The following is a 23,035-nucleotide window of genomic DNA, read 5'->3' as shown; positions in this document are numbered from 1 at the left end:
GCTGGGTTTTGGAAGGTGGATTTCCAGAGCTCCAGACCACAGTGTGTGGGGCGGTTGTGGCTACCTAGACGACCCAGAGCAGCTCAGTCCCTGGGCTCCACCCGCATGGGCCTCCTTTCCACCAGCCCCCCTCCTGCCCCCCAGCGCCGGCTGGCCACCCTCTCTGCGGCAGCACTGCCCAGGCGGGTCTGGACTCTGCCTGGGGGATGCTGACACCAGTAAGCCCCTCCCTACTTGGAAGCTCAGGTTCCATCTCTCCTGAGGAATATTTCCTCCTTTGGTCCTCAGCCCAAACACCTTTTCTAGAACATTCAGTGCCAGGATTGGGAGGCGTAGAGGAACATGAGACCAAACCTCCTTGAGAAGCCTTTCAAAGGGGCAGAAAGCCTCCATGCCTTCCTTCCTTCTCTGTGCAGGCTCCTAGCAAGGCCTGGTGTAGACAGTTGAGTTTGGGTGGAGCTCCAGCAGCGGGCGTCCCTGCCAGCCCCCTTACCCCCAACCAACATCCCACAGCCCGTCCCCTGGCAATCCTGGTTTCTTCCCAGCTGGGTTCCGACAACAGACCGTTCCAAGTACCTCCTCTGTGCCAGGCCTCTGCAGATACAGGGGGGAGGGGGGGATCAACATGGGGGAAATGGAAGGTCAAGTCCACACCCGGGGGAGGGGACTGCGTCACTGAGAAGATGAGCCTCTCAGAAGTGGATGGAGAAGGATGCAGAGAGTCAGGGCAACTCCGGCTCCAGGGCTGAGATCTAGACAGCAGGTGCTGGGCAGGGAACCAGGCAGGAAGGGTGGGCCAGCCCCCATGCCAGGACGTGAGCCCCAGAGGCTGGGTCAGCCTTGTCCGGACCCCCATGGAGCCCTCAGCACCTTGAACAGGGCCTGGCACGCAGTAGGTGCTCGGCTAGCGTGTGTCGACTGGACAGGTGGCCTCATGGGTAGGCCGCTCTCTCCTACATCCTCCGAGGTCCCGGAGCTGAGGCAGCTGCCCCAGGGGACTGGGTACAGTGGGGTCCCTATCCCTTGTCTGTGCCTGGGCCACTGTCTTGGTTTTTTTTTTTTTTTAATTGAGGTGAAGCTCCCAGAACATAGAATGAACCATTTTTAAGTGAAAAATTCCGAGGTGCCTCGTATATCCATAATATTGTGCAGCTTCTGTCTAGTTCCAAAATGTCTTCATTGCCCCCAAAGGAAACCCCCTACTGGTCAGCAGTCCCTCCCCGTTCCCCCCAACCCAGCCCCTGGTAAACACCCATCTGCTTTCTGACTCCATGGATTTACCTAATCTGTATATTTCCTATAAAAGAAATCATACAGTCTGTGACCTTTGGGGCCTGGTTTCTTAGAGGACTGTTTTCTAGATTCATCGGAGTTGTAATATGTATCAGTGCATCGGTCCTTTTTACGGCTAAACCACATTCCTTGCTGTGGCTCTGCTGTGTTGTGCTTGTCTGTGCGTCCCTGGGTGGCCTGTTTCCACCTCCTGTGAAGAGTGTTGCTAGGGACATGAGTGTGTGAGTACCTTTTTCAGTTCTCTGGGTACATATCTGCGAGTGGAATTGCTGGGTCGTATGGTAGTTCTATGTGTAACTTTTTGAGGACGAGGACACAGTTCCTCTACGAGGTTCAAGTGAGATATTTGAATAGACTTCCAAGCCACCCGCACCGCCAGGCTCCGAGGAAACAGAGGGCTCTTGCCCTTCAGGGAGTGAACGTGCTGGCGGGGGGCGCTATGCTCTGAGGAACAAGACAGAGTAAGTGGGACCCAGACCGAAGCAGGTGGGCGGGGAGTTGGCACTTTTTCCTGGGGCAGGGGTGGCTACCTCTAGGATTTACGGTAGAGAAGGGATGGGATCAGATGCTTGTCTGTGAAACACCGTCCTTGCTGTTGAGCGGGGAGGCCAGGGGGCCATGAAGCCGTGAAGCCAGCCAGGTGGAGAGGGTAGCGCAGGTAGAGCAGAGGGGCTGACCGGAGGGAGCTGGCAGGCTTTGGGGTGGGGTGATGGGCGACGAGGCTTCTGTGGTGGCCATTTCCGAGGTGTGCCCGCGGGTCCGCTGGCCCTGCCCTGCTTCCTCCACTCTGGTGGTCCCCGATGGGCGGGCAGTGCTCTGACCAGCGGTCGGGACCCACCCACCTTCCCTCCTCTCTCCAGAGTAGAAGGCGATGCCTGCAGAGCAGACTTCCAGGCAGAAGAGAGGCATTGGCTGTGGTGGGTAGAAGCCCCCCCGCCCCCGCAAGAGGGAAGGAGAGGCGGGTAGGAGCCTCATCTCCCCTGGGGCTGCTGAGGGGTCTTTGCTCCTACAGGCCTCAGCGCCCCCCTGCAGCCTGGCCCACACGGCCAGGCCGGGGCCAGGAAGTGTGTCCTGGTGTGCGGTTTGCTCCATAAAAGTCAGTCCGGCCGGTCTGGAGGAAAGCTGGGAATGTCAAGGGAAACCTGGCCAGAATCCAGGACGATCCACTTTTTCCACAACAGGAGGGTCCCTGTGCGCATCCAATGAGGGGGAGGACTTCCAGCTCTAGGTCCCCAGGAGTTCGTGACTCTTGCCCCCTCCCTCTTCCATTTCCATTTTGGCCGGTTCTAGGCAGCCCAGCAGCTGCTGCTTATTTTAAAACGAGCCCTGGATACTTGAGGAAACTGGAGAGAAAGGATGGGGGTGACCCCCTCCACACACACACACACACACACACACACACAGATTCAGCAGGGTTGGGGCGGCTGAGGGGAAACCGCTGTGATCCCAGGGATGGGCACAGGTGAGATGGCATCCTTGTGGATTAGCATCCTGAGATCGCAGAAGGAGGGCGTATCTGGGGAAACTGGGGGAGCCTCTGTTTATTGAAGACCTCCTCTGTGCCGGTGGCTGCAAACAGATTGTCATTTAATTGTCATTTAGTCCAACACGCCTGCAGGGTTGGGGTCATTGTCCATTTGCCTTGTATTAACCAGGATGTTGAGATCCAAAGTCACCAAGTCCACCCCACCCCCCTCCTGGAGTCATTGTGCTATATCTCCAGATGTGCAGGAGTCACACCCAGACCTGGATCCAACACCCAAGCGCCCCCTCCAGGCACCAGGGTCCTCCATCCAAGAAGGAGGAGAATCATATCAGGAAATTGAGGCTCAGGGAGACGCAGTGACATCGCCAAGGTTCACAGGCTGCTAAACGCCACCAGGGCGGGGAGCACGGCTTGTGCTCGGGCACCGGGAGACACTGAGAGCACAGATGTCTTCAGCACGTTTGTTTCTAGGGGTCAGGGCGTGGCTGAGCTCGCCCCGCTTGGTACTTCACTCAGCTTCCTGAGAACTGGACTCCCTGCCCATCCTGGCATCTCTCTTCGGCCGGAACTGGCCATTGGCGTGATTCCATTTGTGTGTGTTTCTGACTCGGCCCCTGGATCAAGTTTCTGTTGCAGGGAGCTCCTTTCACAGGTGGGCTCTGCCCTACTGCCCTCTCTCTTTTGTGGGGATGTTTTGTGAACTCGAGAAAAAATCGGGAAAAGGCCAGTTCCCTCTGTCCAGCCCATTAATTCTGCATGCTCAGGCCCGAATTAACCTTGGCAAGGCTTTGAGAGGAGAGAGTAATTCTAACCTTAAAAATCTGCTGATTAAAGCTGGTTTCAGGAATTCGATTCCACTTACTGTCTTGGCATGGAGCCCAGCCTTGCATTAACATAGCCACAGACTCGGTCCTGGAGTTTCCCTCCAGCTTCTTAATAAACACAACCCCATCGCCTGCTTTACGCCTGGGCTCCCTGGCTGCGAGCGGCTGTGTGTGTGTTGAAGGGGACCCTGGGTACCTGGATGGTGTCATGGGTGCCTGGATGGGGCGGTGCTCGGAGCTGGGTTCTAGCAGGTTCTGGAGCAAAGCAATAATTACAGCCAGAAACGCCAGCCCCACGTGTGCTGAGCAGGGCAGCTGTCAGAGGGCCGGCTGAGTCCTGGGCAGCTCTCGCCCTCTGTGCCATCCAGAATGGCCTCTGGGGGCTTTGGGGTGTCCTGCCTTCTGGAGACAGGGGACCGAGGCACGGAGGATGAGAAGGACAAGGCCAGCTACCTGGGAATGTACACTGAAAGCTCCTAGCACCAAGGACACAGCCCCTGACCCCCTCAGAGTCTCAATGTCCCCTGTCCAATTCGTAACCACTTAGGCTAAAGTGTGCAAGTCCCGTTACGATGTGTCAGCCTAAACAGGCCGACTGACAAAGGGAACACCAGCCAGACCAAGAGATGCTTGTGGGAGTTCATTTTTCTCATCAGAGTCCTCGGTGCAGGGGTGCCCAGCGAAAAAATGCAGGGGCGCTGAAACCACTGGTGGAAAGAAGGGGGGAGGGAGAGGGGGGTGGGACAGAACAGAGGAGGGAGGCCCTCATCAGTATAAACCACTTTCAAGATCAGTTGCAGCCACTTGGCAGGGTTCCAGGAAACAGGTCTCAGCAAGGCACTTTGATGAGAGAAAGGAAATTTCACTTTATTTATTATTTACATCCAGTACTCTTAGGAAGTATTTGGGATATAAACAGCCCAGACACATTGAAACAGGTTAAAGGACAGGAACCTCCGTGGGGAGGTAACTGAATCAGAGCTTGGAGAGAGGGAGAGAGAGAGAGGGAGAGGGAGAGGGAGGGAGGGAGAGGGAGAGGGAGGGAGAGAGAGAGAGGGAGAGGGAGAGGGAGAGGGAGGGAGAGAGAGAGAGAGAGAAAGAGAGAGGAGTTCCTCCTGCTTCTGGCAGGGTGGCTGATGCTGAGCTGAGCTGCCTGCTGCACCCCGTGAGGAGAGAGGGTGAATGAACACCCTGGTGGGGGCCCCTGGGAACCAGGTGCCGGGAGGGATTTCTGAGACACGGAAATGTCCCCGGCGGCCGGTTCCCCAGAGCAGTTTGGCAAGTGCTGGGGAGAGAGAGAGAGAAAGGAGACCACATAGACCCGGCTGAGGGTCCCCAGGGGGCAGGAAAGTGGGCAGGCGAGGGCGGCCACGTACCTGTACTGGACCCCAGCAGAGGCTCCTTCCCGGGGTCACGGAGCCAAACCGATGGGAACAGCTGCTGGGCGACACCACGGAGGGTTAAGCCTGCTGCCCCTCCCTCCTGCTCTGATCTGCTGCTTGGGATTCATGACTGGGATCAACTCCCTCCCCGAATCTAAATTCACCTTATTATCAGTTTTTAGCTATTATTCCATTTTATGCCCACTAGTTTATTAATCCTGGAACCCCCCAAAAACAATAAAGCTGAAGCTCCAAGGGATTTTATTTATATCTTTAAACGTGATTTTTATGCCTTTTTATTTAAAAATTCATTTAACTTTTACGCACTCCTCACTCATGTCGTGGTTAGGCTGCAGCAGCTCTATTTAGATGCGCTCCTCCTGCAGGCGCCCAGCCTCCCCCGTGGGAAGGGGGCCCAGGTGAGCAGAGCCACGTAGGGGTACCGGGGCGCCGGGCTGTCATCTCCCCGGTCCCTGGAAAAGGCCAGCAGTGAGGGGGCTTCCCAGAGCTCACACTGTCCCCTTGACCCTTACCTCTGCCCCTCATTTCTTCCTCACGTTCCCTTATAGCTACTGAAAGGGCCTGTGCTCTACAGATGGTCTAGAACTTTCCGTGGAGTTACTGGGGGAGGCTCCAGTGTGAGAACTGAGTGCCTCTCTCCAAGATCCAACCCCCTGTGTTTCTCACCGCTCCCCACCCAAACCAGGGGCCAGGAAGAAATGAGGTGGTGGACCCTAAACCACTGCACCACCGTTGGGGGTGGGGTCAGGGGCAGTGCCTCCTGCTTCCATCCTTCCCCGGGGCCACAGCCCCCCTGTCCTCCCCCCAACAGAGCCCCTACCTAGAGGGTCTCCGTGACCCTTTCTGCTTGCCCAAGGTGCCACCCCCTACCCCTAGGTGCCCCTTCTCTGAGCTCCCACCAATGCAGGTGCCTGGGGGAGGGGGTCTCGCCTGTCTCCAGGGACTAGGGACCCACGGGTGCTTCCTGCAGGACAACGGGGTGGGGTCATACGTGTCCCAGGCCTGCCAGGCACTGCCCTGGTCTCCTGGCTCTGTCCCCGGCACGTTGCCTGTCTGGGAGGGGTGGAAGTTTGCTGCCCCCAATCCCTCCAGCTCTGAGGACACATCCCTGTGACCTTGGGCAAGGTGTTGACATCTCTGAACCCCCGCTCCCACATCTGCAGACAGGGGTTCAGGCTCTGGGAGATGCCGTTGAAGGAGGCCGGGTCAATGATGATCTAATATTACAGATCTCTCCTGTCACCCAACCCCAAAGGCCGAATCAGACTGCAATCCATTTAGCTCAAACTAATTTTAAAGCAATTCACTATTTAACAAGTTCTGAGGCCCAGTGCTTTTGCAGGCAGCATGCGAATTGAATCATTTGGTCTAATCTTAGATTAATACGAACAAAATCCTCCAGCGAGGACAGTCCTGGGAGCAGCCCAGGAATCCATCCCTTTGTCTTTGATGAAGGCAGGCCCTGAAGAAGGCCTGACCCTCAGCCATTGGCGTGGATGCCTGAGTGACGCCATCCGGGTGGCATGCCAGGGCAGAGGGAATGAGGGCTTTGAGCCAGGCAAGGGTGGGTTTGAATCCTCCTCTGCCTCTTCCTACCACGTGACTTTGGACAGACTACTAGCCTGTTCAGCCTTGGCCTTCCCCATGGATGCCTCTGAGCAGGACGAATGCAGACAAAAGGCAAGAGGAGCTCCATGTCACCGCGCCACCCCCAACCTTGTCGTGCATGAGATCTTCTCAGTACCTTCCAGCATCTGCTCCGGCTTTCAGGTGTCTGGGAAGCAGAGCTGCTTGGACCTACTTCTGCCCCTGGTTTGGGGAGATCTGGAAGGTGCTGGAGGGTTTTTACTCCCCCCTGCCCTTTGGAGAGCTCCTGCTTCTACAGGGCATGTCAAAACTTTGGCAGCAAGGAACCGTGTTTTACCCCAGCCTGGGAGCCCTGCAGCTCTGCCCACTCAGGTGCCTTCCTGCCCCACTGAGAGTCCCAGGGCTGGGATCACAGCCCAAATAGGTGAGGGTCCCTCCCTGGTGTTGTCACCCCAAATCTGGAAGAGAGAGGCTTTGTTGCTTCTTGGGTCGCAGCTGAAAGGATGGGACTCTTGCTGCCTGCCACATAGAGACAGCCCAATGGTAGTGGGAGGGAAGAAACACAAGGAAGACATACAGAAATGAGAGATGGAGACAGAGAGGGGGACGGGGGGCGGGGGGAGGGAGGCAGGGAAACCTGTGGGATCAGATCTGAGTTCTAGCCATGCTTCTGCACTTGTCCCTTGAATTCCCATAGTCCTCCCAGGAAATCTGCTTTAACATGCAGGGTCCAGGCTGGTGGGAAGGAAAAGCCATGAAAATCAAGCACCTTTGCTTCCAATGCAAAGTCATGTGCCGCCACTTGTCAACGCGTGTGATCGGGGGTTTTATAGAACCATCTGAGTTGTGCCGCGCGGAGGATTTGGGTAGGAAAGAGGACAACGCTGGGAAGGAGCCGACATCCTTGCCCAGGCCTATCCCTCAGCTCAAGATCCCCTTCGAGTCCACGTGGCCAACTCCAGCTCACCCTTTTGGACCCATCACAAATGTCACTTCCTCTTAGGTGACTTTGCCGATCTTCAGCATGAAAAGGGGGACTCTTCCCTTTCTGGGGGCTCCATCACACCCTCTCCTGGGGCCCCTTGCACTTAACCTCGGGGCTGTTTTGATCTGGTTTTGTTTGTTTGCTTGCTTAGCTCTCTCTCAACCACAAGATTGGGGGTCCTGGAGGCAAGGGCTCAAGCCAGGCACAGAGCAGACAGTAGTGAAGTGTGGTTGACACGCCCTCCTCTTACATGTAAGCCAAGGCCCAGCCCACCCCAGGGTGCCCTTTCTGGGAGAGTGCGGCTGTCACCCCATCTGGCCCCAGCACTGGAATCTTCACCTGCCCTGCCTGGAATATTCTGAATAAATGGCTCCTGCCCCTTCGTCACTGCAGAGCAGGATTAGATCGTCCTCTCGGTGGATTTTGCCTTCCCTTCTATTGTCTCTTTCTCTTCTGTCACCTTTATGCCATGACACATCTTAAAATCTATTCATCTTTGTTGTGTGTGCATTAGATTCAAGTGTGTGAGATCAACCAGGCACCTTAAAAATCTATTTTCACTCTGATTGCCTTGTGTAGACAGTCACCGATCCGGGGGAGAGAGGTGAGGCCACTGGGGGACCCGGGGCCAGGCCACTGAGGGAGAGTGCGGGCCACCGCCACGAGCCTAACCCAACTCTTGGGCCCCCCGGCCGGTGGCCTGGCTGCTGGGGGGCTGGTGCAGGACATTGGCAGAGGAAGTAGCAGAGGACCCTCATAAGGAGGGTTAGGGATGGAGATTCGCTGTAAGCATCCTAGCCTGGGGATGCAGCAGGTATTATCCCTGCATTTGAGGGGGTTCTGGTGGGGAGATGGGGTGGGGCGGAGCTGGGGAGCGAGGCTTTCTCAGCACAGGGGCTCGGGGATACACTCACGGACTGATTCAAGCAGGTACCAACCTCCAAACATTCCAACTCCCCAAAGTGGAGCCGCCACCCCATAGTCCCAACCTCCACTTCTTCCCCCAAACCCTAGCTTCCCCAAATCTTGGGCCCTGGGGTCTCAGGTTCCAAGACGCCCAGCTGAACATCCCTGAACCGGGCCCCACTGTTGTTCTCCGGAGCCTCAGTGTCCGATAGAACCTTCCGTGACAATGGGTTTTTCTGAGCCATCCAACATGGTAGCCACTCATTCCATGTGGTAGGTGAGCACTTGAATTGAGCTTAGTGCCACCGAGGAACTGGAGTTTCTATTTTATTTCCTTCTACGTAATAGGAATCGGAATTGGAATTTGAGCAGCCTCACGTGACTCCTGGTTGCCACACCCTTCTCTAGAGAGGCCTGTCGTGCAGGACTAGGGATGTGCGTTCCCCCAGTCCACAGAGGAAGATGCTGGGCTCATGTTTCCCCAGAGGAGGAGGGAGACAGCAAGCCCTGGCTTTGGGGGTTCCCTGTCTCCTGTGGGAGGGGGCCCCCAAAACAGAATGAAAAGGTCTTCCCCAGAGAAGAAATTTCATAGGCTTTATCAAGGCCACGGGGATGTAAAGCAGCTTCACATCCCCAATCCTGCGCTACCTGCTTTCAGCTGCCATTACTTTATCTCATTGAATTCTGCTTGGTTAATAAAATGAAGGCACTTGACAGCGAGAGGAAGCCTTGTTTTCACTGAGCGCCTCTTACATGCCAGGAAGTCCTCCACGCCAAGCACGGTGCCCGAGTGTTCGCTAATCTCACATTTAGGCGATACACGTCACACTCAGGCCAGAAAACAAACATCCACAACTAAGTCTAGTTCGAAAGACAGCCAGGTCTTCTGAGAGCTGTCTGTAGACGATGGTGGGGAAAGGTTCTGTGTTCAATACTCGCTCTTAAGTGTATTTATTAAATGTACAGTCTATTATTTTCTATGCACTTGGGCCCTTGCTGCTCCCTCCTTGCCCGGCATCGATATTCACATCGTATGGAAATCAACCAAAGTTCATTGAACACCTGCTACATGGAAATCACCGCAGGGAGTTTTACAAAGGACCATACAATTCTCATTCCTCCCAATCTGACGGGTCAGGGTTAGCAACCTATGGCCCATGGGCTGGAGCCAACCCATCACCTATTTTTGTATGGCCCATGAGCTGAGAATGGTCTTCACATTTTTTTTAATGGTTGGGGGAAAAAAAATCAAAAGAAGAATGATATTCATGACAGGTGAAAATTATGCAAAGTTCAATTTACAATGTCCATAAATAAAGTTTGGGGACACATTCATTACCTGTCATCTAAGCTGCTTTTGCCCCACAAGGCAGAGTTGAGCAGCTACAGCAGAGACCATCTAACTCACGAGGCCGAGAACATCTACCATCTGGCCCTTGGCAGAAAGTCTGCCAGCCCCTGTGACAGGTGAGCTCATGGTGACAGAGATGGTGTCTCTGATACCCCAAGGCAGAGTCCACCTCCCGTGCTGCCCCCTGACCCCAGATGGGTCATTTCCAGGGGCTCCTCCCATTGGCCAGGTCAGGAGAGGCTCCCTGGAGGAGGGAGGATCTGAGATGGACTCGGGCGGGGTAGGGTTTGCACAGGAGAGGACGAAACCCGCCCTGGGGGGTGGGACAGTATGAGGGAAAGCCCAGAAGTGGGGACAGCGAGTCAGCCATATTCTAGAGCAGAAACCGAGAGTGGAGGGGACAGTGGGAGGACTGAGCTCATGCCGGAGAGAGACAGAGAGACAGAGATGGGGAAGCAGCTTCATCTCTCGGAGCCATTGAGAGCTGGAGGGAAAGGGGACCCACCGTCCAGTCCCAACCCCCCACCAATAAAGCTGCGCTCACCACCTGAGATGCTCCCTTCTTGGCCCACCGAGGCCATCGGGTGTCAACCCCTAATGGACCTTCTGGCCCCCAGGGGACCCCTGGCAGCTGAATCTGTTGGGGAAAAGTCCCTTTGAGGAGGTTTGAGGCTGATGCTTTCTTCAGAAACGTCCCTTTCTGAAGCATATATTTTGAACTGAAGGGAGCTCTTGTTTGCTCTTGGTTTCCCCTGTAATTTTATCTTTCCTCTTTATTTAAGAAAAAAAAAAGCCCCGTAGACTCATACAAGCAATTTTGAGTATTTAAGAAAAAAATTCTTCCTTGCTCCACTGTCCTGTTAAAGGGAAGATGTCAGACCTTCATTTCCCAATAGAACTAATTTGAACGTTGCTTTCATCTACAGGGTGACGTTCTCCTGAGTTTCCTATAAACAGCTGGTTGCTTTCTCTTTTTCTTTCTTTGTTTTATGTGATACACATAAACAAGGGGCCCAGGGCGTGCTTTCCCGTACACACCCCGACACGCGTGTGCACCCACCCGCTTACACACACGCACACGCAGCTGCATCCGCCAGCCGCGGGATGTGACTCTCCCTCCCAGCATATCACGGCCCCCAAATGCAAAGCTCAACCCAGGGACACCCCAAGGGACCCCCAGAGCCTGATCAAAAAGCACCAGGAGTTTGTACAACACAGATGACTACAGACGAAGTTGATTGCTTTCTTGATTAGTGGTTAAAGGGAATGGATTTGATACGCTGCGTCGTGAGATAGTGTGCAATTAATCCCCGATTGGCTTGGTGATGACACTGCCGTGAGGACTGGAAATGGGCAGAAGTGGTCCAGCGTGAGGGCAGTGGTGACGATGGGAACTGGCCAGAGAGCCTGGGATCAGGACGGGGCCGTGGGTGGTTTGGGGTTGTGAGGTATGTGGGCACAGGGTGAGGCAGCCCAGCGCACCACGTGCCTGTGCTCGGAGCATCTGCAAGCTCACGCCTCACCTGCTCCGTCCACCTGAGCCAGCAGGACCGCTCTGTGCTGCAGAAACCAGCCTGAGTGGATGGACCCCACTCTGGGCCTCTGCACGTGACTCCAACGCCGTCCCTGTGCTGAGGATGTGGAGATCACCGTTGCCAGCCCAGATCTAGCACCAGATCTCAGAAACTTACTGCTTTCTGTGTGTCTCCCCTTGGGGGTCTTACGAGCTCCTCAGAGTCACCAATAGAAATCTGAAATCAGCCCCTCCCGACCAGCCTGCTGCACCCCCAGGGTTTCCTTTGAGTGGGACCACTGTGTACCTGTGTACCTGTCTGTACAGCCAGAAGCTGGGCGTCGTCCTTACCCCTGCCAATGTTTCCATTTCTCTGCTGCTGCCGCCTCTGGTCGCAGCATGCCTCCTGGACTCAGGACTGGACCTGGTGCCCCCGCCCTCCCCGACCCCGGTCCCTGGCCACACGGCTGCCACAGTGAGCTTCGGAACGCGGATGTTCCTTTGTTCCCTGCCGCCCCAGGGTGAAGCCAACCTCCTTGCTGTAGGCCCTGTGGCCTTTTGTGATCTGACCCGCTTTGTCTCCCCAGAACTTGCCTCTCGCCACGCCCCCATGCAGTGGACACTCCGGTCCATCCCAATGTCCTTACAGGTCCTCAAGCCCAGCCCACTGTGTCTCACCTCCTGTCCCAACGTGCATTTCCTGAAGCTGGAAATACTCTCCTTCACTCTTCCCTTTCAACCGTGCGCCCCTGAAAGCCACCGTAGCTTCCTCTGAACCCGCTCTCACCTGCTGTCCTGGGCAGCCCAGCACAGGGGTCAGCTCTCGACCCTCACAGCCACCCAGAAGGCAGAAAAAGGACGGTGCCCGTTTTGCAGCCGGACAGGACAAGGGCCCTCCCAGCTGGTGAACAGCAGGTCTCCCACTTCAAGCAGGATCCCTCGCTCAGAATTCCTCCCTTGCTGACTCTAGCTCACCAAGACTGGGCACCAGAAGCCTCCTTCCAGACAAGGGAAACCAGCTACCCAACACCTGTCAGTTTTCCCTGAAAGTGAAGCTCAACCCTTTAAGCATTAAACGTGGAGCCATTTTTCAGGATGGTTTTCTAGTCTTGTCTTAGAAAGACTTGAGTCTTCGGAGTTCCACAAGCAGAAATTAAACATGTGCTGTCTCTGGATCCTTCCCTGTACCAGGCTGAAGAGACTGGTGTCCTGAGGGTACTGGGTGGGGGAACTGTGGGCCCCCTACATTCAAAGGTGCTGCCTGCCAGGAGCCCCTGTCCAGGGAATAGAGATGGACGAGTGAGCCACGGGGTGACCAGCGCGCTGGGCCAGGCAACGTGGGAAGGGTCCGATGCCCTCGGGCTTCTTGAGTACTTGGCGCTCCCTGGGGAGCTTCCTCCCTTGATGCCATTTGACTTGGCTCACTGTCATCAGGGGTACCTCTCTCCCACCTTCCTAAGATTGTGGCTCTCATCTGTGGAGACCAGAGACATCGGATCACCAGGGTGTTTACAGTAAATATCTAAAAATAGACTAAGTTCTGAGTGAGGCCCCGAGGGTTCCTCTGATTAAAATGCATGAGCCTTGATGTAGAAACAGTGATTTTTCTTTTTAACATCATTCTGTTTATTGGATGGTTCTGGGGTGGGGAGGGTGCCTGAGAGACGGGTGCTGGGGTGTCTTGGGGGAGAACGGGCTGTGCTTTCTTCCTGGGCTCTCACAGGAGGGACACGCAGTAGGTGATCGGTAAAGCCTCGGTGATTCCTTAGTACGAGGTTCAAGGTTGCCGCAGCCCAACACAGATAGATAGGCATTGGATGAAGGGGGAGATGGTGCTGCAAATCAACCGTGTTCTTTTCAAGTTCAAGAAAAAGCAGTAGAAAGAGAAAGAGACAGGTGAAGCAGGGCAGTCGCGGCAAACTCTCGAGAGGGATGAACAGTGAGAAAGAGCTGATGGGAAGCCTTTTACTTCAAAGAGAGGGAGAGAATTCCTCTCTCAACAGTTTAAGTCTCCCTCCATCGGGCTCACTGCATGAGTGAAAGCAACGAAACTGCCCATGAGAACACCCAGATTACAAAGGAAAAGGGCTGATGTAAGTTGCAGGTGGGTTACTCATCCGTTGCAACCAAACGCTCACAGAAAATGTCCAAACACGAGTCTCCTTTGGCAAGAAGGAATGAGCTATCAAGTTTTCTTTTTGTAAAAAAAGAAAGCAACACACAGTTTATTGAAAACCAGAAAAGTCAGGAAAGAATATTGCCTTCTTAATAATAAATACATTTCGTGGGCAAGAATTGCAAGGGAATCGTTTAAATTAATTTCCGCTTTGTTTGTTTGGTTTGTACAGGGCTTAAGTCCCAGCTGACAGCAATCTGTAAAAGTTCTAACATATTGGAAATCTGATTTTCTTGCAGCCAGAATCCCATAGTCCAAAATGATTTCTCTTTCAACTCTGTTAATCAGACAGGCAAGGCTCAAATGGACTCCTAGTCAAACCAAATTGCACTTGGTCTTTTTGGGAGTGTGAAAAATATCTGATGAAAGCTGTAAATGCAGAGCTGCCGGCCATTTCTCTCTGCAGAATTGGTGTCGGTGTTGGGGGACTATAGTGAGAGGGGAAGGGAAGACCTTGCCCATCCTTCATCCTCTGAGGCTCTGTGGTTCTGCCTTCTCTTTCTGCCCCACCCCTTCTGGAACGTGTGCTTTGGGAAGCTAGGGGAACTCCAAAGAAAATAGAAGGAGCTCATTCTAGTTTGGAATTGGAGGCTCCAAAAGAAAAGGCCAAATTTCCTCCCACTCAGACTCTGAGCGTTCAGTTTCAGGAAGGACACAGCTGTTCTCCTTAGCCCTTTTTCCTCACCCTTGCCGGCAGGCAAGCCCCCACGGTGCCCAGCGCATGATGTGCTCCCCTGACTTGTCCCACCGGTCAGCTCCACCCTCCTGGATCTAAGTGACAAGCTCCATGAGAGCTGTCCCTCCTCATGTCCCCTCTACATGCTGTTCCTGAACTTAAATCCTCACCCACCTTCTTCTCCAATCTGGTTCTAGCTGGTTTCTAAAACCAAATCCATCTGTAAAAGATGCAGGTTTATACTTGGAACAAACACAAATGTGAATAGAAAACTGTAAATAAAAACCAGCAAGTGGGGTTGTGCACAAAGGGTCCCAAGCTCTGGAAGTCAGTCCTAGGAAGTGCTGCCCCTCCCTGGCCCCCCAGCCTTGGAGCTCCTACCAGCCAGGGCTGCCAGGGACGGCTCTCCTTGGCTGGGAAAGGTCTGGAGTGTGTGTGTGCTTGAATCAATTCTGTAACCTTCCATCCCTCCCCATACACCAAGGGGTCTTAACCCAGGCTCTATGCATGAACTTCAGGGTAAACCCCAGCCCCTCAAATGATAGGCAAAATGTATACATACGTGCATTCCTGTGGCCCCTGGCTTTTCCGGGTTCCCACGTGCCCCCATGGCTCTCACAAGGGGGAGCACCCCAGCTGTCCATCCATGTTTGCCCACTGGTGTTTCCCAGCTGTGCTTCCTAGGTGTGTCCCAGACCTTAGCCTTGGTCCTGGAGCCGGATGTGGAGGTGCCCGCGCCTCGGTCTCCCTGGGGTGGTGGCGGCGTCCGTGGCCCTCTCTTGCCCCTTCTCTGTTGCGCCGTCTTCCTCCCTTCCTTCCCTCTTTCCAACTGAATTCTCGTTTTTCCTCTCTCCCTAGTGCTTGTACGGCTGCTATGTCCATTCCTCCATCATCCCCACCTTCCACCGGAGGTGCTACTGGCTCCTTCAGGTAGGTGGCTGGGACTGGATTCTTCTTCCGTCTCCGGTGCTGGGGAAGGGTCTGCGGAGGGAGCTGAGTGGGGTGGGGCTCCTGCGTGCGGCGGTCCCAGGCCCAGGCGCCCTGGCCAGCTTTCCTAGGGTTGTCGGCGTGTGGCGCTGAGGCCAGCTTCGGGGCCGGCCCGGTGTGATGTCAGATGCCAGCAAGGGGAGGAAGCCTGGTGGGGGGCGTCCTTGCCTGCCGCGTGAGGATAACATCCTGCCAGCTGCTTCCAGGGTGCCTCAGTTTCCTCTGATTGAGGACAGGAAAAAGGCTGGGTGGGCAACCTGCCCCTGACTGAGAAAAGCCTTTGCACTGAAAACTGCATGTGGGTTAGTCGTCAGCACATGTGGAAAATCAGCTCCCAGAGTCATGCCAGTTGTAGTTGGATTGATTGGAATGGTTGTTGGGAGACCAGGAGCTCCTGGCTCAGAGGGAAGGAGCTCTGTAATCGATTTCTGATGTCTGCTGTGGAGCAGGATGGAGAAAGGGGTGGAGAAGCCACCCAGTCGCCAAAGCTCCAAGGGAGGCCTGGCCCCCAGATCTCTGTCCATGGTGCTGGTGCACAGCCCCAAGGCCGCCCAGCCAAGAGCCGACTGGTAGTGTTGGTGGTCGTCTTGCTTGTGGAAGGTGTTGCTGTGAGTGGGAAGGTCTGAGGGGTCTGCCCAGCAAGCCTGGACCTGGGTCCTTTCCAAAGCTCAGCCTCTGATTTGCAGCCGCTCTCTGTAGAACACATCCCCGGGGGGCCCCGGCAGCATCACCCCAACTTCTTCCTACTGCCTCTGCCCAGGAATTGCTGCCTCTGGCCTTTTCCCCTAAAGGTCTCACTTTCTGCATCCAAGTTAGCCTGGGCCCCAGGGGTCTGGGGATCTCCCTGACCTCGGGGATGCGGTTGGGAGGGGTCCAGCAGATGGGAAAGCAAGCCCCCCGCCAATGCTCATGGCACATGTTCTGAGAGAAGAGAGCTGCACACGCCATGGAGTGCAGAAGGGCCGCTGGTCCCAGGGAAGGTGGCCTGGAAGGTGTCTGCTGGGCACAGAGCCGCCTCAGTACCTAGACCAGGCCCTCTGTCCATCAACTCGTTCTCACCTCCCCCAACCAACCCCCTGCCCCCGCCGCCATACACTTCCGTTCTCCTTAGTTCCCGGAAATAATTGTCTGTGGTTCAACAAGTTCATTGGCGGGTGGCACCTGAGACCGTCAGACGAGGTGCTGATTTGCAGACACAGCTTCCCCGACACCTTGCCCGTTACAGTCTCCCGGGTCTGTCCCCCTCAGAGGTTGGCGTGGTAACACCTGCCTTTCTAATTGCTCAGCCCTGCGTCCTTGTGAAAGGGACCTTCAGCGTAATCCTGGGATGCTACTTTCCAGGCCTCGTTAATAAGAATGGACCCAAGGCATTTTGCCATTTGGTGAAGTGTCTTCTCCGTGGCTGCAGGAGCGGGGAGTGGGCTCCTCCTTGAGAGCAGAGATCTGGTGCAGTTAGAACATGTCCCTGTGTCTCCAGGGTCGCACTCTGGCTGCCAGAGAAACACTTTCACCTCAAGCAGCCCTTGTGAGCTCCTTCCTGGGCCTCCATCCCCCCAGGTCCCATGCTGGTGTTTTCAGCTTTCAGGCCCCATCACAACACGTCTTTGCTGGGCTCTCTCTGCCCGGCCTGGGGGCTGCCCTCCTGAGGGAGCCACGCCCCCGCGACCAGCTTCCTGCCAGCTCGCCCCTCCGGCAGCCCCAGCTGTCTACTCTCCAAGGCTGCTTCCTCTCTCTCCTCCAGACCCCTCTCCCACACCCACGCCTCCATTCCCTCAGGCTCCTGTGGCTTTCAGTAGATCTCCTTCCCCGGACTCAGATGCCACTGGGCCGCCTTGGAGTCTGAGCCAATTGGATCCCCAAACTGGATTCCACTCACTCAGGCCCCTTGAGCCAGGTCCCTCTGCTCCTGGGCTGCCCTTGCCTTGTTTCTGGGGCCACGCAAGGAGTGGGAGGGCTGCTGCTCCTCTGCCCAGCCCTCCCCTCCCTGGTGCTCCGATCCTGGCCGCTGCGTGCTGGAGACATACCTGGGGTGACTCATGTGCGTCTGGGTTTGTTACCTTCCAGCCGGCGGGGAACCCGAGTCTCGCCAAAGGCCAGGATCACAGATCTTGTTTCTCCAGGGCTAATCTGAGTCTTTATCGCCTCTCCGGGTCCCTGGGGAGTTGTCTCTCCACCCCCGCCTCTGCGTCCCTGAGTTTCTGTGAGCAGGTGACAAAGCAGGAATGTACACGGGTGGGGGGCTCCTGCTGCCGGGTCAGCGCTGGGCAGGAGGAGGCTAAGGAGCAAAAGCCAAGGCAATGAGCACCTCGCAAGTCCCGCCCGGAACCCTGGAGCTCCAGGGCGAGCGCGGCAGCTGCCTGCTCAGGGCAATTTGTTCTGATGCTACTTACAACACCGGGATAAGACGGCGTGTCCAGGTTTAATTTCTCTGATATTAAATAGGCAAGAAGCCATGAGACACTGGCCCAGATGGAAATTGGCCCAAGTTTGTCTCTGACACCAATTACCAAGAAGAAGGCTTGGGGTGGGAGTGGAAGTGTCAGGGCACTGTGACCGGGTGAGAGTCGAGGAAGAGGCAACTCGGGTGCCAACTCGGCAACAGAGAAGCCAGCATGTCCCCTAAGCATGACATGCTGCTGACCAAGGGCACACTGGGTGGCCACGCCCCTCGCACCCCACCGCCCAGGCTAGTGGGCTGGCCGGGACAGGGGGAGCCCCCTGAAAGGAAGGGGGCTGGGAGGAGGAGAGGGAGGGAGGGAGGGCGGGCTTCTGGATAAAGGAGAGTTTCTTCTGGGAGCAGCCCCTCCCAAACAGTCACTGCCTTCCCAGCGGAGCGGCCTCTCCTTCCTCTGAGATCCTCAAAGTGACATCGCTAATCCCAAGGCCACTTAGCACAGCAGGGACCCTACCCACACAGACCTGGCTTTCCTCTCCGACCAGACTGTAAGCTCCCCAAGGGAGCCACCTGCCTCCCTCCGTCTCCCGTGAGTGCCCAGCACAGAGCCTCAGCCAGATCGGGAGGGGCCAGCACCCCCCCCCGCCCCACCCTGCTGCACAGGACAGGGGCGGGGCCAGCATGTCACACCCAGGCACAGAGGTCAGGGAGGAGGAGGAAGAAAAGGGCAGCAGCTGACGCGGCACTTAGCTTCCGAGTAACCTGACTGTGAGGGTAGGTGCCACCTCCCTCTCTCTTTCTCTCTGTATCTCACTAATAAATATTTTATCCGGATGTGAGCCGGCAGACACCGAGGAACCAGAGCCTTCCCCTAGAGTAGAGGGACTGAAGCCCGTTCAGCCCATGGCACCTAAGGTCATTGCCGTGCCCCGTGGGCACCACGTGGGCACCTGCACGGGCAGCATCTCAAGACCCCAGAGGACCTGAGCTCAGGCTGCTCCTACGGGGCTTTTGGGGAATTGGCCCTGGGACCTTGAGAAGCCCCCGCTGCCGGCACGCAGCTCCTCTCCTCACATCAGCAGCACCATTGAGGGCTCCATGTGTCACGGCTGGCAGGGCCCTTATAGGCTGCCCCAAGCTCAGCTGCTGCATTTCCTAGATAGACGCTGAGGCCCAGAGAGGGCAGGGTCAGGCCCAGGGTCACCCAGCCGGTCAGCGATGGAGCCGGGCTGAGATCAGGCTTCCCGGCTCCTTCTTGCCTCTGCCTCCCGTGGCCTTGAACATGGTTGTCACTGCATCCTCCCAGGCCCTGAGCCTTGCTGGGGCCGTGGAGGTGCAGCCCCTCCTGCAGGTTGGGCCGCTGCAACGCTGGGCCAGACAGCCAGGGTCCTCGGCCTCCATCTCTGCCACCGTGGCCTCTCCTCTTTGGGATTTTCTAGCGCTTTGGCTCAGGCCTTCCTGCCTCCTTCTGTGACCCCTCTTGGGCCCCACAGTCCCTCCTTCTGTGCACTCCTGCCCCTGCCCGCTCCCCCAGGAGGACAAGCCCCCATTTCAGGCCAGACTTGCCAGCAGATTCTGTATGGCTCATTTGGAAACTATTTCTGCTTCTAATGAGTGTTTTTCTTTTTGCCCTTGTCCTCTAAAATGCTTAATGAATGTTTTCCATGCTCAAGTGAAGCAGGGGGTGTGTCCCTGTGTGTCTGCCACTGCCATTCATTCGGGGCTGCGTGTCTGTTGAGACCAGCTTGCAGGGGCAGAGGCAGCGGGGGCTGCTCCCTGGACCACCCTGCAGCTCACACACAGGCCTGCAGGCTCCTGGGTGCTGCTGTGCAAATACAGGGACCCTGGGGCTTTGGGGGGACCCCGGGACTGGGGGCTCCTGGGTCACTGAGAGTGGCAGACGTTTGGGTTCCAAGTTCTGGCACCCGGCCACCCTGGGTACTGACTCTGGGCCAGGCAGTGACCGGCCCCTCACCACGGGCCCCCAGGTCACCCGGGAGAAGACGAGGCTCCCAGGGCGCCCATCTCTTCTCCCCGGGATGCCATTGTTACACTTCTTATAGGGAGGGGCTAGAGACAGCTTCAAGCACCTGGTCCCAGGCCGTGCAGTCACGGAGGGGCAGCTGCCCTTCAACCCCACACTCTCTGCCTCCTGCCTGACCTTGAGCTTTGCCAGCCCAGAACCCCCAGGAATGGTGGGTGCAGGGGGCTCGTCTCTACCAAGTGCCACAGTACAGAGGCAGCGCAGAAGAGTGCAGGGGCGGTGGGCGTAGAGCCAGCTTACCAAGGGGGCTCACTCCAGGCTGCACTGGCCCCCCAAAGCTCCCCACCCTGGAGTGGAGGGAGGCCTCAGCCGGAGGCCTCAGCCAGAGGGCTCGCTGCCTTCCAGGGCAGGAGGGAGACCCCGGTGTTGCTCGGGGAGAGCCCAGGCTCCCCTGACAAGTGCCCGTGAGAACCGCACTTCCCCACCTGGCTGGCAAGGCCTGGGGGGTTGAGCTGAGGCTCTAAATCCCTTTGTTGGATTGCGGGCCCCCAGCTGGCCTTTCACCCTCAGCGTGGTCAACTTCCGCCCACCCCGTCCTGAGAGCAGGCTTTCCCGAGGCAGAAATAGCAGGACTGTTGGGGGGGGGTCCCCCCGAGCAGGGCCCCTGGGAGGAGGGCATTTCTCCTGCCAGGAGGAGGGGACTTAAAGGGCAGCTGCTGGGGGGAGGCAGTGGCCCAAGACCTCCCAGGGTTAGCGCTAGGGTTAGGGTTAGGGTTAGGGTTAGGGTTAGGGTTAGGGCTAGGGTTAGGGTTAGGGTTAGGGTTAGGTCTACAGTTAGAGTTAGGGTTAGGGCAAGGGCCATGGTTAGGTTTAGGGTTTGGATTAGGGTTATGGTTAGGGGTCTTGAATGTCTCATACAGTCCGGCGGGCCCCAGAAAAGGCCTTTTGCACACCTCTGGGGCCATCGTAGCGAACGGTCCAGTTTCAGCTTCTGCCCCAGAGACAGGCCTGGACACCAGGTGAGGGAGCCCCACCTTCCTTCAGGGCCCTGTCCTGCCACCAGTGCGCCTGGGGCCTCCTCACCTCTGCACACGGCCTTAGCCTCCCCAGAGGCAGCTGCGCAGCACCATATTCATCCCCAGTGTGCAGGGAGCGAGCGGGCTGTGGGCTTAGGGCCTCCCCTCCCAACCTGGGACTGTGGCACCAGAGTGGGCCTGGGACATTTCCCAACAGCACACCCACGGGACCTCAGCATATGGTTCTGTCCATCGACACCAGATCTGTCTGTGGATGTAAGGGCCTCTCTCTGAACCAACTGCCTCTGAGGCTCCCCAGGAAGGCGCCTCCGATCTCATTGCTTCCCTCAAGTAGCAAAGCTGGGGTGAGGCGGGGTGGTGGGAGTGTTAGGCAGAGGGAATCCCCGGCCCCTGCAGCGTGGCCCAGAGGCCACCATTCTAGCTCCCACCCGGAGCAATCAGTGGGTGGATGTTTGGATGGTGTTTGTTTGAACCTCTTATAATAGTGGGATTGGGGTCACACAGGGCAACATTCATTAGCCGTTTGACTCTGGGCATTTGAGCTCATTTCTCTGAGTCTCAGTTTCCTCATCAGTAAAATGGTTATGCGAATGGATGGACTGCACAGGACTGTTGTGAGAATTCCCTAGAAATGAAACACAGGGCACATGACAATGTAGCCCAGCTCCTGGCCCACGGCAAGCACTCCATAAATGATGGACAGCTCGATGCCATCAGTACCACTTTGGACCTATAAGGGGACATCCTGACGCCCCCAGGGAGCCCTGTGAGCCCCACCTCGCATCTTCCCTTCATCTCTCACAGCGCCCCCCCCCCCACCAAAAGCGAGGACGGTCAGGACACCTCTGCTCCTTCCTGCCACCCTCCTCTGCAGTGGGGACACTGTCACGGCTGTAAATGTCCCTTGTGCCCACCCCCACCCAAAATGACTTGAAATCTATATGGGGAATGATCGGCTCTTTTGCAACCCATGTGCCCCCCCCTCATCGTCCCCCTCACTCTATCTGGAAGCGTGGCACCACCTGGGACCAAGCCCTGCAGCCCTGAGCGTGGCCTGTGGGTGAGCTTGGTCACCAGACGGGACCAGCATCCCCAGCGGGGCAGCTGGAAGAGGGCGTCTGCATTCACCCCTCGTCTCCAGGCTCATCCTAACGGGGGGACGTCTCCACTCGGGGTGAGCTGGGCTCCACCAGGAGGCCAGCCCTGAGACGTGGGAGACAGTCTCCCCCGCCCTCCTTTTTTCCTTTCTTTCTTTCCCTCTCTCTCTCTTTCATCTTTTTTTTTTTTTAATGGAGGATATTATAGCTTCATAAAAAATACTTGAGGCTTCTTGCTCAATAACGGTTTTTGTGTTCCATCGGGGTGAAATCGAAGTGTCCAAAAAATAAAGCATCCCAGAGCCCACCCTGTACGTGGGCCCTTGAACGACGCCTCACGGGCTTAGAGTGACAGAGGCGCTACGGTCAGGCTGACTCTCTGTCCCAAACGGGGCATTTTGACCCACGTGGTTCAGGTAACAGAAGTGAGCTGGTGCCTGAGGAGTCCCTGGCCCCTGGGCCTGGGTTGGTGGGGAGGGGAACACGCCCCAGGCCAGCCGGCCCCTCTGTGCTCCATCCTGCAGACCCTGGACGGAGGCCGTGGCAGATGCCACGTATGGGCTGGGCTGGGGCAGAGGGTGCAAGGCTCAGGGACACCACAGCCCTGGCACTGGGTGGCCCTTGGCACTTGGTGGGGACTCCAGGTCCAGCTCTTTTGGTTCTCACAGCTGCCCTGGGAGGGAGTCAGGACTGGGCAAATTCGCCCTGACTTTTTCAGAAGAGGAAAACGAGGGTTGAGGAGAATTTGGGATCCCCAACGACTAGGGTAAGCAGGGCCCGGTCCAGGCCCTTTAAAGACACATGGCCCCATCCTCTGGAGCTCACAGGCCACAGTGCCCGGGCCGAGGGGCACGGGTGGGGCAGGGAGCAGAGATGAGAAGGGGGAGTGGCTGAGGGGTCCTGGATGTGTTAACCTCCGGGGGTTGGTGCCCATGTCGAGAAGGACAAGAGATTCTGATGCTGCATCTCTGTTCCACACCCTTGGCTGTCCTTCCGCAGCTGACAGTGAGCTCTCTCTAGCCCACCGGGGACTGGGCAGCACAGAGAAGGGAGCCTCCAGGCCCAGAGCATTTGGGGAGAACTCCTGTGTGGAGAGACAGGTGAAGGACCCTGTGGCGCCAAAGTCATTTCTGACCCTGAATTTATGTGCCTAGTAGGTGATACCGGAAGCCCATCAATGCGAGGAGTCCAGAGAAGCGGACATAGAGTGGGCTGGGTGGTCAGGGGAGGCTTCCTGGAGGAGGAGGTGAGCTCAAGGAAGGAAGAATGGGGCGGGGATGTTCTTCCATGCCCTTTCTGACACGTGGCAGGCCTGGGCCACAGTGTACAGTGACA

At 56.6% G+C, this 23,035-nt stretch overlaps 1 protein-coding gene across 5 annotated transcripts in view; it reads left to right on the top strand.

The window, feature by feature from the left end:
- CAMTA1 (calmodulin binding transcription activator 1) overlaps positions 1–23,035 on the top strand; it is an 898,980-nt gene that overhangs the window by 624,900 nt on the left and 251,045 nt on the right. For 4 of the 5 annotated variants that reach the window (XM_061187140.1, XM_061187142.1, XM_061187143.1 and 1 more), the window contains one exon: positions 15,059–15,130. The exons of the other annotated variant lie outside the window; for it this stretch is intronic. In XM_061187140.1, the coding sequence (XP_061043123.1) occupies positions 15,059–15,130 (72 nt within the window). The remainder of the gene's footprint in view (positions 1–15,058; positions 15,131–23,035) is intronic. 5 annotated transcript variants of the gene reach the window in all.

Source organism: Eubalaena glacialis, chromosome 3 (assembly GCF_028564815.1).
Source record: "Eubalaena glacialis isolate mEubGla1 chromosome 3, mEubGla1.1.hap2.+ XY, whole genome shotgun sequence".
NCBI classification, from domain to species: domain Eukaryota; kingdom Metazoa; phylum Chordata; class Mammalia; order Artiodactyla; family Balaenidae; genus Eubalaena; species Eubalaena glacialis.
This window is presented reverse-complemented; position numbering and strand designations above follow the sequence as displayed.